The following is a 15,325-nucleotide window of genomic DNA, read 5'->3' on the forward strand; positions in this document are numbered from 1 at the left end:
TGCAGGACTTACTCTCTCCCTCAGCTTGTGCAGTGGTGGTTGCTTTTCTCCAGGCAGGACCCATCAAAGCAGCAACCCTCTCTTCCAAGGGTGTCAGTGGGTGCAGATTTGCCAGGATTCCTACTGTTCGAATTCTTTCCCTTTTATTATGTGTCACCTTCCTCTGCAAAGATGAAAATATAACTTTTTAGAGAGGGTGTCTTTCTGCTCGGTGGGACATACATATGGTCACATTTACAATTATAATTCCAGTAAGTAAAATATTACTTACACTAACTACTTGACCAAGGTCCTGCCACTTCTTTTTACAATTGCCTCCAGATCTCGTGGTGGTCACCATTGCACAGTACTCTTCTGCAACTTGGTTCCAGTGTTTCTTCATTTCTTTTGGTGGAACTTTATGTGACCTCTGCTGGTGTCCAGCTCCTGCCATCTGTTCTCAAGCACAGTAACTAGTGCCTCCACTTCATCCTGTAAGATATTCTTGGTCCTTGCACGGTGTTGCATCTCGTACTGCTGCAGCTGCAATTTTCCAATGCTCTCACACAGCACTCAAACGTTCTCACACACACAACTAGCTCTTTAAAAATGGCCGATTGCCAACTCGGAACTGTACTGCGCCTGCGCGTCCATTGCAACGTCATAAGTGTAACTTTATCCCCCCCACGCATACACGGAAGGTGCGGCATCATTTTTCGGCGCAGACAGCAGTCTCCACCCCTGAAGTGACTGGACACGCTGCACGGCACCAAATTCGAATTTTTGATTGGGCAAACTTTGGCAAATTATTTCCAGCGCATTTCTGGCCTAGAAAAATGGGTGTAACTCTGGCAATACGCCAGAAAACGGGCTTGGGGAAAATTGAGCCCATTGTTTCCCTTCACATACATGATATCAGCAATATGTAAATTTTTTATGAGAATGTAAATTATTCAGTAATGTTCTTACCCATCTACTTGTCTATGGTCTGTGTAATTGAAAGACATGCAAGCTCACGTCTACAAGCATAAAATCGTGGTAGGTACTGGATTTTCACAAAAATAAAGTTGATATCAAATTTGATGTCACTCAGAAATTTATATTAAGATTGATCGAGCCAGCAGCTACAAGATATGCATGTTTCAACTGGTGACAACTTTGCTCCTATGTTCCCTCTTCTGTGGGAAGGCAGCTTAATCCACTCAGCATCTCCTCGTAATGATGTGGCCGAGGCTGCAAACTCAGTGGAATGGGGAATCTAAATCACGTTGCACCTTGTTTGGTTCTCACAGTCATTGTGTGACTGTGCTACCCAGTTACACTCATGAAAGCAACAAGAATTTGAATACTTTTTAAATGTATCAAAATGTTGTACACAAATCACAACAAACCATGTTGCCCAAAAGTTCATTAGTGTATATCCATGCTACACAGCATTAGTGTAAATTTAGATTTATTTCATTCCCCCACAGGTAGAAATGCAGGAATTACTATTTTCTTCAATAATGGGATTATTAATAATTTATCTAAAAATATATTAAGGGTTACGGGGAGAGGGCGGGTAAGTGGAGCTGAGTCCATGGCCAGATCAGCCATGATCTTATTGAATGGAAGAACAGGCTCGAGGGGCTAGATGGCCTACTCCTGTTCCTAATTCTTATGTTCTTATGTTCTTATATATTGCATTAGTAAAGTTAAAGGGATATAGGGGCCGAAATTGCTCTCCGCCCGAAACGGGGCACACCTACAGATTTTTAAGTGGTCTGTCTGCCCCAATGCATGGGGCGGACAATCCAGCGATTTTCAATACTTTGTTTCTTGTTTCCGGTCAGAGCGGTGTCGGTGTCGGGAGAGGGTTGGAAGTGCGGGCGGGTCGGAGCGGCCGTCATCAGCGGGGCAGAAGTGGGGGCAGGTCAGAACGGCCATTGCTTCAAACACTGGGCCACCTGGGAGGGTTTTGGCCAGGCCAGCGGCCTGGCACCTAAGAGGGGGTGCCAGGCTGCCTGTTGGCGGTCCAGCTGAATCTGTGGGCATAATTGTCGGCCTGACCTGGCAGTCGGCTAACAATAACAATAAAATGGAGTCGCCAGCAGCGTGACCTCCCCTTTAAGGGCGGATGCGCTGCCCAGCCACAGGCGCTGGGGGAAGCGGTCAGTGGCATCGACCGATGGTGGCACCGCTCCCGTGGGACAATTCTGCACGGGGCAATTTCCCGCAGGGATCAGAAAGCGGGTTGCCGCCAGCCGGTAAGGTGTCAGCACATACCCAATGGGACGGGAAAATGGGCAGGGCGGTCCCATACACCGCTCCAAAAATAAAGGACGACAATTTACAAAATGGCGGACCCTTTGCGCCGACCAAGCAGTGAGTCCTTATCAACCCGTGTCCGCCTCTTTGAGGCGGTCATGGCTCTTATAGAAAGGGGCAATTTCGGCCACATAGTCTTTATGATAAAATATATTTATACAAATGAGAAAAGGCTTGGTAAGCACATGCTGCAATGATAATAAGTTTAAAAAAATATTTTTTGTATCTCTTGACCATGTCAAGAGTGATGAACAGCTTCTCTCCCTTCCAAACAAAGACATTTTCCCTAAATATTTTTGCATGATGACGGTGCCTTTTAAAGTAGTTTAACAATTCTGTTGACAGTTTTTATAAATTGTTCACCTACCATACGCTTTTATCAGGCTGGAGAAGTGTATTGATGCGATTCACAATCCAGCTGAAAAGTCTCCCATACAAGGCCTTTGACATGGCATCTCGAACATCAGATGCCTCATCTACTGTATTTGTACGAACTATCGTTTCTCCACGTGTCACAACACAGTGAGAAGTCAGTGCTTCCTGAAACTCTTCGGAACCAATACTAAGCAGAGTTGAAGCTGGAAGAAAGCATATTTGAAGAAGTAACTTTTAAGCAAATTTATTAACTACAAAAGAAAGCAGCAGATCTGTAATGGCAATTAGAAATTGTATTTTTAAAATTAATACTTATGACTTTGATAACCTATGTAAGTAAGGTATGAAGTTTTAAGTGATTTGCATCAATGAAATTATTAGTTACTCCAGCAAAATTGCTAGATGTCTATTCCATCCATATTGTTTACTTTGGTGATCTTTGATACAATTATTATTAATGCCAGTTACCCCAAACAGTTAAACTAATAGCCACAGCACCCAATAATGTACGCAGATAGAAATAAAGGTAATGTACAGCATAGCTGTTCCAGCTGTGAATTGGAATTTGGCAAATATAACAGACAGTAAAACCTATATTTTCCACCAGACTGCAATTTTCGTCAGAGGTGAGGTGGGGCAGACCTTCTACCACTAATCCCACCACTGGTCCTGGAGTTTAGGCAAACTCCAGACTTTGGACACACCTTTCATTGGGAAAGAGCACAGCACAGAATCAGCGGAATGTTACCAGTGCTCCAAGGGTTGGATTATGAGGAAAGATTACAGAAGCTAGGCTTGTTTTCCCTGGAATATAGAAGGTTAAGGAGTGATTTGATTGAGGTTCTTAGGATTTTGAAAGGAATTGATAGGGTAGATAGCGAGAAACGTTGTTTCTGCTCATGGAGGCTTCTAGGACAAGAGGACATAACCTTAAAATCAGAGCAAGACTATTCAGGAGAGAAGTTAGAAAACATTTCTTCATGCAAGGGTGGTAGAAGTGTAGAACACTCTCCCACAAAAAGCAATGGATGCTAGCCCAATTAATACATAAGAACATAAGAAATAGGAGCAGGAGTAGGCCATATGGCCCTTTGAGCCTGCTCTGCCATTCAATAAGATCATGGCTGATCATCGATCTCAACTCCACTTTCCCGCCCGATCTCCATATCCCTCGATTCCCCAGATTCCAAAAATTTATCGATCTCAGCCTTGAATATAGGGCAGAGATTCAACATCCACAGCTCTCTGGGGCAGAGAATTCCAAAGATTCACAACCCTCTGAGTGAAGAAATTCCTCCTCATCTCTGTCTTAAATGGCCTACCCCTTATCCTGAGACTGTGACCTCCTAGTTCTAGACACTCCAGCCAGAGGAAACAACCTCTCAGCATCTACCCTGTCAACCCCCTTCAGAATCCTGTATGTTTCAATGAGATCACCCCTCATTCTTCTAAACTCCAGAGAGTATAGACCCATTCGACACAATCTCTCATCATAAGACAGCCCTCTCATTCCAGGAATCAATCTAGTTGTACCGCCTCCAAGGCAAGTATATCTTGCTTAGATAAAGAGACCAAAACTGTGCACAGTATTCTAGGTGTGGTCTCACCAAGGCCCTGTACAATTGCAGCAAAACTTCCTTACTCTTCTCCTCCAACTCCCTTGCAATAAAGGACAACATGCCATTTGCCTTCCTTATTGCTTGCTGTACCTGCATGCTAGCTTTCTGTGTTTCTTGCACAAGGACACCCAAATCTCTGATGAACAGTGGCGTATATTTAAAGAGATATTTCATAACTCTCAAGAAAAATATATTCCAGTGAGGAGGAAAGGGTGTAAAAGAAAAGATAGCCATCAGTGGCTAACTAAAGAAATAAAGGATGGTATCCAATTAAAAACAAGGGCATACAAAGTGGCCAAACTACTGGGAGGACAGAAGATTGGGAAGCTTTTAAAAGCCAGCAAAGAATGACTAAAAAATGATTAAGATTGGGAAGATAGATGATGAATGTAAACTAACACAAAATATAAAAACAGATAACAAGAGTTTCTATAGGTATATAAAAAGGAAAAGTGGCTAAAGTAAATGTTGGTCCCTTAGAGGACGAGACCGGGGAATTAGGAATGTGGAATATGGAGATGGCAGAAACTCTGAACAAATATTTTGTATCAGTCTTTACGGTAGATGACATTAAAAATATCCCAACAGTGGATAGTAAATGGGCTATAGGGAGGGAGGAACTTAACACAATCACAATCACTAAGGAGGTGGTACTCAGTAAGATAATGAGACTAAAGGCGGATAAATCCCCTGGACCTGATGGCTTGCATCCTCGGGTCTTGAGAAGTAGCGGCAGGGATAATGGATGCATTGGTTGTAATTTACCAAAATTCCCTGGATTCTGGGGTGGTCCCAGCAGATTGGAAAACTGCAAATGTAACACCCCTATTTAAAAAAGGAGGCAGACAAAAAGCAGAAAACTATAGACCAGTTAGCCTAACATCTGTGGTTTGGAAAATGTTGAAGTCCATTATTAAAGAAGCAACAGTAGGACATTTGTAAAAGCATAATTCAGTCAGCATGGATTTATGAAGGGGAAGTCATGTTTGACAAATTTGCTAGAATTCTTTGAGGATGTAACAAAGAAGGTGAATAAAGGGTAACCAGTGGATGTGGTGTATTTGGACTTCCAGAAGGCATGTGCCACATAAAAGGTAAAAGTTCATGGGGTTGGGGGTAATATATTAGCATGGATAGAGGATTGGCTAACTAACAGAAAACAGAGAGTCGGGATAAATGGTTCATTCTCGGGTTGGCAATCAGTAACTAGTGGGGTGTCGCAGGGATCAGTGCTGGGACCCCAACTATTTACAATCTGTTATGTATTAATGCTTGGGGATCACCAGACACCAGAGGGTGCCATGGTCGGAGGTCATCAGGCTGCACGCATGTGGCATGTGTGCTTGGTCACCTGTATATAAGCTGGGTGCCTTTGTCACGCAGGCACTCTCGGGCTGGAATAAAGATGGATCAGGTTGCACCTGAATGAGTTTACAGTAACCAGACTCTTCAGTCATTACAATTGGTGACGAGGTAATTTAAGAACCTTTGCATGCACAATGGGCACGGTTAGAATCCTGGAGAGATTCGTGGAGGGCGAGGATTGGGAGGATTTTGTCGACCGCCTGGATCAGTATTTTATGGCCAACAGCATGGAGGCAGAGGCCTACGTAGTTAAGCACAGGGCAGTTCTCCTCACTATTTGTGGTCCAAAAATTTATGGCCTCATGAAGAATCTTCTCTCACCTGTACGTCCAGCGGAAAAAGGGTACAAGGAATTGTGTGCGTTGATGGGTATCCATCTGAAGCCAGAAGAGGGGATCATCATATCACGCTACTGTTTCTACATGCATGTTCGTGCTGAGGGCCAGGTTGTGTCAGGATTTGTCGCCTGCGATGTCTTGCTGAGCCATGTAAATTCGGAACATGCTGGAAGACATGCGCGTGATGTCTTCGTGATAGGCATCAGCCATGATGCGATCCTCAGGAAGCTGTCGGCTGCAGAGATGCTGTATTTAAAAAAGGCCATCGCGACTGCCCAGGCATGCATGATGACGGATGATAATTTGAGGCAGATATCATCGACGAGTCGGAGTTCCACGGCAAGTACTGTAAACAAGATGGTGTCATTTTCGGGCAGAGCTGCTTACGCGAAACCTGCCTCTGCTCAGAGCCCGTCAACTGGTTCGAACCAGATTTCACCCTGTTGGCGCTGTGGGGGCAATCATCGGCCTCATCAGTGTCGGTTTAGACAATACTCATGCAATGGATGTTCGAAAGTGAGGCATCTTCACAGGATGTGTCCAAACGGAGCAAGCGTGGTGCGGCTCACCACATGGTTGATGGGAACCAGTTCAGTGATGGCCCGGATACGCAACCCGAGGAGGAAGTGAATGGACTGTATTCGTTCCTGAGCAAGAGCCAGCCAATAGTTGTTAATGTGAAGCTGAATGGCGTGCTTGTATTAATGGAGTTGGACACAGGTGCGAGCCAGTCGATAATGAGCCAAAGGACATTCGACAAGCTGTGGAACACTAAGTCTGCGAAACAGAAGCTGAGTCCAGTCAGTCAATGCCAGGTTGCGTACTTACACTAAGGAACTCATACTGGTGCTCGGCAATGCAGCAATCGAGGTGTCATATGATGGTGTGGTTCACGAGCTACCATAATGGATCATCCCAGGTAATGGTCCAATGCTGTTCAGCAGGAATTGGCTCGAGAAAATCAAGCTGAACTGGAATGATGTCAAGATGTTGTTCTCGGTGGACGATACTTCGTGTGCTCAAGTATTGAAAAAGTGTCCTTCTTTATTTGAACCGGGCATTGGTAATTTTATGGGAGCCAAGGTGCAGATTCACCTGGACTCCAATGCAAGGCCTGTCTATCACAAAGCTCGGTCTGTTCCATACATGATGAGGGAGAAGGTTGAAATTGAGCTTGACAGACTCCAACGTGAAGGGATCATATCACCGGTCGAGTTTAATGAGTGGGCTCGTCCCATTGTTCCTGTGTTGAAGAGTGATGGCACTGTCAGGATTTGTGGAGAATACAAGGTTACGATTAACCGATTTTCGAAACAGGATCAGTATCCGTTACCGAGGGCTGATGACCTGTTCGCCAAGCTAGCTGGTGGAAAATCGTTCACGAAACTGGATCTGACGTTGGCCTATATGACCCAGGAGCTTGTCAACACTTCGAAGAAACTCACCTGCCTCAATGCCCATAAAGGACTGTTCATCTACAACAGGTGTCCTTTTGGGATTCGTTCAGCTGCAGCCATATTTCAGAGAAATATGGAGAGTTTACTGAAGTCCATTCCGAGAACTATCGTGTTTCAAGATGACATTTTGGTCACAGATCGCGACACTGCTGAACATCTGAACAATCTTGAAGAAGTTCTACAGCATCTGGACAAAGTGGGCCTCGGGCTGAAATGCTCGAAGTGTGTATTCATGGCACCTGAAGTCGAATTCCTCGTGAGGAAGATTGCTGCTGATGGCATCAGGCCCACTGATTCGAAAACCGAGGCCATCAAAAATGCCTCAGAATGTGACGGAGCTGCATTCGTTCCTTGGGCTACTCAACTACTTTGGTAATTTCTTACCCAGATTGAGCACTTTACTAGAGCCACTGCATGTGCGACTAAGAAAAGGCGACAACTGGGTCTGGGGAGCGTCTCAAGATAGAGCCTTTGAGAAAGCCAAGAATCTGCTATGTTCAAACAAGTTGCTTGTTCATTATGATCTGTGTAAGCGTCTTGTATTGGCCTGTGAAGCTTCATCATATGGGGTTGGCTGCATACTCCAACAAGCAAATGAATCGGGCAAGCAACAACCTGGTGCGTATGCTTCGAGAAGTCTGTCTAAAGTGGAAAGAGCTTACAGTATGGTAGAGAAAGAAGCTTTGATGTATATGGGGTAAAAAAAAGTGCACCAGTACCTGTTTGGTCTTTGTTTTGAACTAGAAATGGATCACAAGCCACTCATTTCATTGTTTGCGGAAAACAAAGGTATTAATACCAATGCATTGTCCCGCATTCAACGGTGGGCGCTGACAGTGTCTCCCTATGCGGCAGTTGGTGAGAGGCGGGAGCAGTGTCGGAGCGGCCTATAAAAGGCCCAGCGGGAGCTCGAGAGCCAGCGGCAGTTGGCGAGAGGCGGGAGCAGCGTCAGAGTGGCCTATAAAGGCCCAGCTGGTGTTCCACAGGCAGCGGCAGTTGGTGAGAGGCGGGAGCAGCGTCGGAGCGGACTATAAAAGGCCCAGCCGGAGCTCGAGAGCCAGCGGCAGTTGGTGAGAGGCGGGAGCAGCATCGGAGCGGACTATAAAAGGCCCAGCGGGAGCTCGAGAGCCAGCGGCAGTTGGTGAGAGGCGGGAGCAGCGTCGGAGCGGACTATAAAAGGCCCAGCGGAGCTCGAGAGCCAGCGGCAGTTGGTGAGAGGTGGGAGCAGTGTCGGAGCGGCCTATAAAAGGCATACTTGTGCAGTTACAGCGGGAGAGAAAGCAAAAAAGAAGTAGAAAGGAATCAAAAGATGACGTCACAGCCAAGAGGGTAAGTGATTGGCTGGTGATTGGTGAGTAGCTTTTCTTTTTCTTTTTTATATCAGTAAGTAAACTGTAACATTGTTGTCACCAATTTAAGGTTATCTAAGGGTTAAGGTATGGTAGGAGAGCTCGGTCAAGTGATATGCTGCTCCTGTACCATGTGGAAACTTCGTGTGTGAGAAGTGTATCCGCCTCCATCTTCTGACGGACTGCATTGCGGAATTGGAGCTCTGGAGCATCCACGATGCTGAGAATGACATAAGTGGCACGTGTAGTGAGTTGGTCTTACCGCATGAGAAGGATCCACAGCCAGCTAGGGAATGGAAGACCAGCAGGAAGAGTAGTACAAAAAAGGTAGTGCAGGGGTCCCATCTGGTCATCCCCCTGCAAAACAGATACACTGTTTTGAGTGCTGTTGAGGGAGATGACTCATCAGGGGAGAGCAGCAGCAGCCAAGTTCATGGCACCGTGGCTGGCTCTGTTGTACAGGAGGGCATGAAAAAAGAGTGGGAGAGCGATAGTGATAGGGGATTCAATCATAAGGGGAATAGATAGGCGTTTCTGCGGCCGCAATCGAGACTCCAGGATGGTATGTTGCCTCCCTGGTGCAAGGGTCAAGGATGTCTCCGAGCGAGTGCAGAACATTCTAAAACGGGAGGGAGAACAGCCAGTTGTCATGGTGCACATTGGTACCAACGACATAGGTAAAAAAAAGGGATGAGGTCCGATGAGACGAATTTAAGGAGCTAGGAGCTAAATTAAAAAGTAGGACCTCAAAAGTAGTAATCTCGGGATTGCTACCAGTGCCACGTGCTAGTCAGAGTAGGAATCGCAGGATAGCACAGATGAATACGTGGCTTGAGCAGTGGTGCAGCAGGGAGCGATTCAAATTCGTGGGGCATTGGAACAGGTTCTGGGGGAGGTGGGACCAGTACAAACTGGACGGTCTGCACTTGGGCAGGACCGGAACCAATGTCCTCGGGGGAGTGTTTGCTAGTTATGTTGGGGAGGAGTTAAACTAATATGGCAGGGGGATGGGAACCAATACAGGGAGACAGAGGGAAACAAAAAGGAGACAAAAACAAAAGACAAAAAAGAGATGAGTAAAAGTGGAGGGCAGAGAAACCAAAGGCAAGAAACAAAAAGAGCCACTGAATATAAAAGGGCTGCAGGAGGGGTCAAAACTAAAAATCATGGTTTAAAAACGAGGATGAAAACACTCTACCTAAATGCACGCAGCATTCAAAATAAAGTAAATGAGTTGACGACACAAATCATTACAAATGGGTATGATTTGGTGGCCATTACAGAAACATGGTTGCAAGGTGGCCAAGACTGGGAATTAAACATACAGGGGTATCTGACGATTCAGAAAGATAGGCAAGAAGGGAAAGGACGTGGGGTAGCTCTGTTAATAAAAGATGATATCAGGGCAGTTGTGAGGGATGATATTGGCTCCAATGAACAAAATGTTGAATCATTGTGGGTGGAGATTAGAGATAGTAAGGGGAAAAAGTCACTGGTCGGCGTAGTTTATAGGCCCCCAAATAATAACTTCACGGTGGGGCGGGCAATAATCAAGGGAATAATGGAGGCATGTGAAAAAGGAACGGCAGTAGTCATGGGGGATTTTAACCTACATGTCGATTGGTCAAATCAAATCGCACGGGGTAGCCTGGAGGAGGAATTCATAGAATGCATACGAGATTGTTTCTTAGAACAGTATGTAACAGAACCTACAAGGGAGCAAGCCATCTTAGATCTGGTCCTGTGTAATGAGACAGGAAAAATAAACGATCTCCTCGAAAAAGATCCTCTCGGAATGAGTGATCACAATATGGTTGAATTTGTAATACAGATTGAGGATGAGAAAGTTGTGTCAGAAACGAGCGTACTATGCTTAAACAAAGGGGACTACAGTGGGATGAGGGCAAAGTTGGCTAAAGTAGACTGGAAATAAGGACTAAACGGTGGCACAATTGAGGAACAGTGGAGGACTTTTAAGGAGCTCTTTCATAGTGCGCAACAAAAATATATTCCAGTGAAAAAGAAGGGTGGCAAGAGAAGGGATAACCAGCCATGGATAACCAAGGAGATAAAGGAAAGTATCAAATCAAAGACCAATGCGTATAAGGTGGCCAAGGTTAGTGGGAAACTAGAGGATTGGGAAAATTTTAAGCAACAGCAAAGAATGACTAAAAAAGCAATAAAGAGAGGGAAGATAGATTATGAAGGTAAACTTGCGCAAAACATAAAAACAGATAGTAAAAGCTTTTACAGATATATAAAATGGAAAAGAGTGACTAAAGTAAATGTTGGTCCCTTAGAAGATGAAAAGGAGGATTTAATAATGGGAAATGTGGAAATGGCTGAGACCTTAAACAATTATTTTGCTTCGGTCTTCACAGTGGAAGACACAAAAACCATGCCAAAATTTGCAGGCCACAGGAATGTGGGAAGGGAGGACCTTGAGACAATCACTATCACTAGGGAGGTAGTGCTGGACAGGCTAATGGGACTGAAGGTAGACAAGTCCCCTGGTCCTGATGAAATGCATCCCAGGGTATTAAAAGAGATGGCGGAAGTTATAGCAGATGCATTTGTCATAATCTACCAAAATTCTCTGGACTCTGGGGAGGTACCAGCGGATTGGAAAGCAGCTAATGTAACGCCTCTGTTTAAAAAAGGGGGCAGGCAAAAAGCAGGTAACTATAGGCCGGTTAGTGTAACATCTGTAGTGGGGAAAATGCTTGAAACTATCATTAAGGAAGAAATAGCGGGACATCTGGATAGGAATAGTGCAATCAAGCAGAGCAGCATGGATTCATGAAAGGGAAATCATGTTTAACTAACTTACTGGAATTCTTTGAGGATATAACGAGCATGGTGGATAGAGGTGTACCGATGGATGTGGTGTATTTAGATTTCCAAAAGGCATTCGATAAGGTGCCACACAAAAGGTTACTGCAGAAGATAAAGGTACGCGGAGCCAGAGGAAATGTATTAGCATGGATAGAGAATTGGCTGGCGAACAGAAAGCAGAGAGTCGGGATAAATGGGTCCTTTTCCGGTTGGAAATCAGTGGTTAGTGGTGTGCCACAGGGATCAGTGCTGGGACCACAACTGTTTACAGTATACATAGATGACCTCGAAGAGGGGACAGAGTGTAGTGCAACAAAATTTGCAGATGACACAAAGATTAGTGGGAAAGCGGGTTGTGTAGAGGACTGAGAGAGACTGCAAGGAGATTTGGATAGGTTAAGCGAATGGGCTAAGGTTTGGCAGATGGAATACAATGTCGGAAAGTGTGAGGTCATCCACCTTGGGAAAAAAAAACAGTAAAAGGGAATATTATTTGAATGGGGAGAAATTAGAACATGCTGTGGTGCAGAGGGACCTGGGGGTCCTTGTACATGAAACTCTTTTTGAGTTTATCTGTAAAACAAAAAACATTAAACCGTGCCACCCGCCCTGGATGACACAGCAGACATTTACAAGGCCCTTTTTTTTTCCTTTTTTGTGTTTTTTTTTGTGTTTTTCTTTTTTTTTTGGTTTTTTTTTGGGGCGCTAAAATCACATTTTTCCAAGTGCCCCCTATAAAAGGGGAGGGGGACACTAAAAGCACCGGCAATTAAAACAAATTAAACTTTAAAACGTAAAATCAAATTAAAATTTGGTTGCCGGGCGTGATGATGCACTCCAGTCCCTCCGGTGCCCACCTCTCGCGGAAGGCCGCGAGCGTACCGGTGGACTCCGCGTGCTCCATCTCCAAGGACACCCTGGACCGGATGTAAGAGCGGAAGAGAGGCAGGCAGTCAGGTTGAACGACCCCCTCGACCGCCCGCTGCCTGGACCGGCTGATGGCACCCTTGGCCGTGCCCAGGAGCAGTCCTACGAGGAGGCCTTCGGACCTACCCGCTCCCTTCCGCACAGGGTGCCCAAAGATCAGGAGAGTGGGACTGAAGTGCAGCCAGAATTTCAGGAGCAGCCCCTTCAAATAATGGAACAGGGGCTGCAACCTTGTGCACTCACTAAAAATATGGAACACGGACTCCTCCAGACCGCAGAAATTGCAGGCGGCCTGGGAGTCCGTGAACCGGCTTAAAAATTTATTGCACGGCACTGCTCCATGCACCACCCTCCAGGCCAAGTCCCCGATGAATAGTGGGAGGACCCCTGCGTAGAGTGCCTCCTTGTACATGAATCCCAAAAGGTTAGTTTTCAGGTGCAGCAGGTAATCAGGAAGGCAAATGGAATGTTGGTCTTCATTGCGAGAGGGATGGAGTACAAAAGCAGGGAGGTCTTGCTGCAACTGTATAAGGTATTGGTAAGGCCGCACCTGGAGTACTGCGTGCAGTTTTGGTCACCTTACTTAAGGAAGGATATACTAGCTTTGGAAGGGGTACAGAGACGTTTCACTCGGCTGATTCCAGAAATGAGGGGGTTACCTTATGATGATAGATTGAGTAGACTGGGTCTTTACTCCTTGGAGTTCAGAAGGATGAGGGGTGATCTTATAGAAACATTTAAAATCATGAAATGGATGGACAAGATAGAGGCAGAGAGGTTGTTTCCATTGGTAGGGGAGACTAGAACTAGGGGGCACAGCCTCAAAATACGTAGGAACCAATTTAAAACCGAGTTGAGAAAGAATTTCTTCTCCCAGAGGGTTGTGAATCTGTGGAATTCTCTGTCCAAGGAAGCAGTTGAGGCTAGCTCATTGAATGTTTTTAAGTCAAAGATAGATAGATTTTTAACCAATAAGGGAATTAAGGGTTACGGGGAGAGGGCGGGTAAGTGGAGCTGAATCCACGACCAGATCAGCCATGATCTTGTTGAATGGCGGAGCAGGCTCGAGGGGCTAGATGGCCTACTCCTGTTCCTAATTCTTATGTTCTTATGTTCTTATGTCATCCATCATAGACCTGGTACTGAGAATTGTGCCGATGCACTGAGTCGTCTGCCCTTACCCACAACTGAGATGGAGACACCTCAACCTGCAGATCTACTGTTAGTAATGGATGGTTTTGAGAGTGAAAGATGCCCCTGTCAATGCTTAACAAATTAGGATCTGGACTAGCCATGACCCTATTTTATCGGTTGTGAAACAATGTATATTCAGTGATGATTGGTCTGCCAGACCTATGGAGATGCGAGAGGAGACCAAACCTTACAACCGTCGCAAGGATGAGCTGTCCATTCAGTCAGACTGTTTACTGTGGGGTAATCGTGCCTAAGAAAAGCCGAGAAAAATTTGTACGTGAACTTCATAACACTCATCCCAGTATGGTCATGATGATGTCCATTGCTAGGTCTCATGTATAGTGGCCTGGAATTGACTCTGATCTGGAATCATGCATGCATCAGTGCAAAACTTACATGCAGCTAAGTAAAGTACCAGCGGAATCTCCACTGAGTCTTTGGTTGTGGCCATCTAAACCATGGTAGAAGATCCACATTGATTTTGCGGGCCCGTTCCTAGTAAAGATGTTTTTGGTTGTAGTAGAAGCATATTCTAAGTGGATAGAGTGTGTTATTATGTCATCCAGCACGTCGACAGCTACCATTGTGAGCCTTCGTATCATGTTTGCTAATCATGGTTTGCCTGACATTGTTGTGAGCGATAATGGATCTTGCTTCACAAGTCTTGAGTTCCAGGAGTTCATGAAACTTAATGGCATCAGACATATGAGATCAGCTCCATTCAAGCAGAGCATGCCATTCAAACGATCAAGCAAAGTATGAAACGTGTAACTCAGGGCTCACTGCAGAGACGGTTGTCATGTATATTGCTCAGTTACAGGTCAAGACCTCATACGCTTACTGGGGCTCCTCCTGCTGAAATACTGATGAAGAGAAGTCTCAAGACCAGGCTTTCTCTTGTTCATCCTGATTTGAATGATCGTGTTGAAAACAGATGATAGTTTATGTGCTGAACTATGGTCAAGGTCCAAAGTGGATCGCCGGCACTGTTACAGCCAAGGAGGTTAACAGAGTGTTTATTGTCGTGCTCAAGAATGGACAAACATGCAGGAAACACCTTGACCAGGTTAAATTGCGGCACACGGATGAACTGGAACTGAGTGAGGAAGGTGCAGTCAGTGACCAACCAACCATTGTTCACTCATCAGAGGACTCTGCTGACATTACTGACTCTGAACCTTCAGTCTCTGATATGGTCATGACCACTCCCATCAGGTCGGCGACTCAGCCCTCAATGGACTCAGAACACTTGCCCAGAGCCAAAGTTGAACTGAAACGATCAACTCGTGAGAGGAAAGTCCCAGACTGTCTTAATTTGTAAAAAGACTGTTAAGATTTTAAAAGGGGGATGTTGTTATGTATTAATGCTTGGGGGTCACCAGATACCAGAGGGCGCCGTGGTCGGATGTCATCAGGCTGTACACATGTGGCATGTGTGCTTGGCCACCTGCATGTAAGCTGGGTGTCTTTGCTGGAATAAAGATGGATCAGGTTGCACCTGAGTGAGTTTATAGGAACCAGACTCTTCAGTCATTACACAATCTATATTAATGACTTGGATGAAGGGACCAAGTTTAACA

The 15,325-nt window shown here is 45.4% G+C and overlaps 1 protein-coding gene across 1 annotated transcript in view; it reads right to left on the reverse strand.

Moving 5' to 3' along the window:
- The window catches only part of myo3b (myosin IIIB), an 839,677-nt gene that overhangs the window by 590,544 nt on the left and 233,808 nt on the right, over positions 1-15,325 (reverse strand). The window contains exon 17 of the mRNA XM_070874695.1: positions 2,654-2,864. Within this exon, the coding sequence (XP_070730796.1) occupies positions 2,654-2,864 (211 nt within the window). The remainder of the gene's footprint in view (positions 1-2,653; positions 2,865-15,325) is intronic.

The sequence above is a fragment of the Pristiophorus japonicus genome, chromosome 3, assembly GCF_044704955.1.
Source record: "Pristiophorus japonicus isolate sPriJap1 chromosome 3, sPriJap1.hap1, whole genome shotgun sequence".
Taxonomy (NCBI): Eukaryota; Metazoa; Chordata; class Chondrichthyes; family Pristiophoridae; genus Pristiophorus; species Pristiophorus japonicus.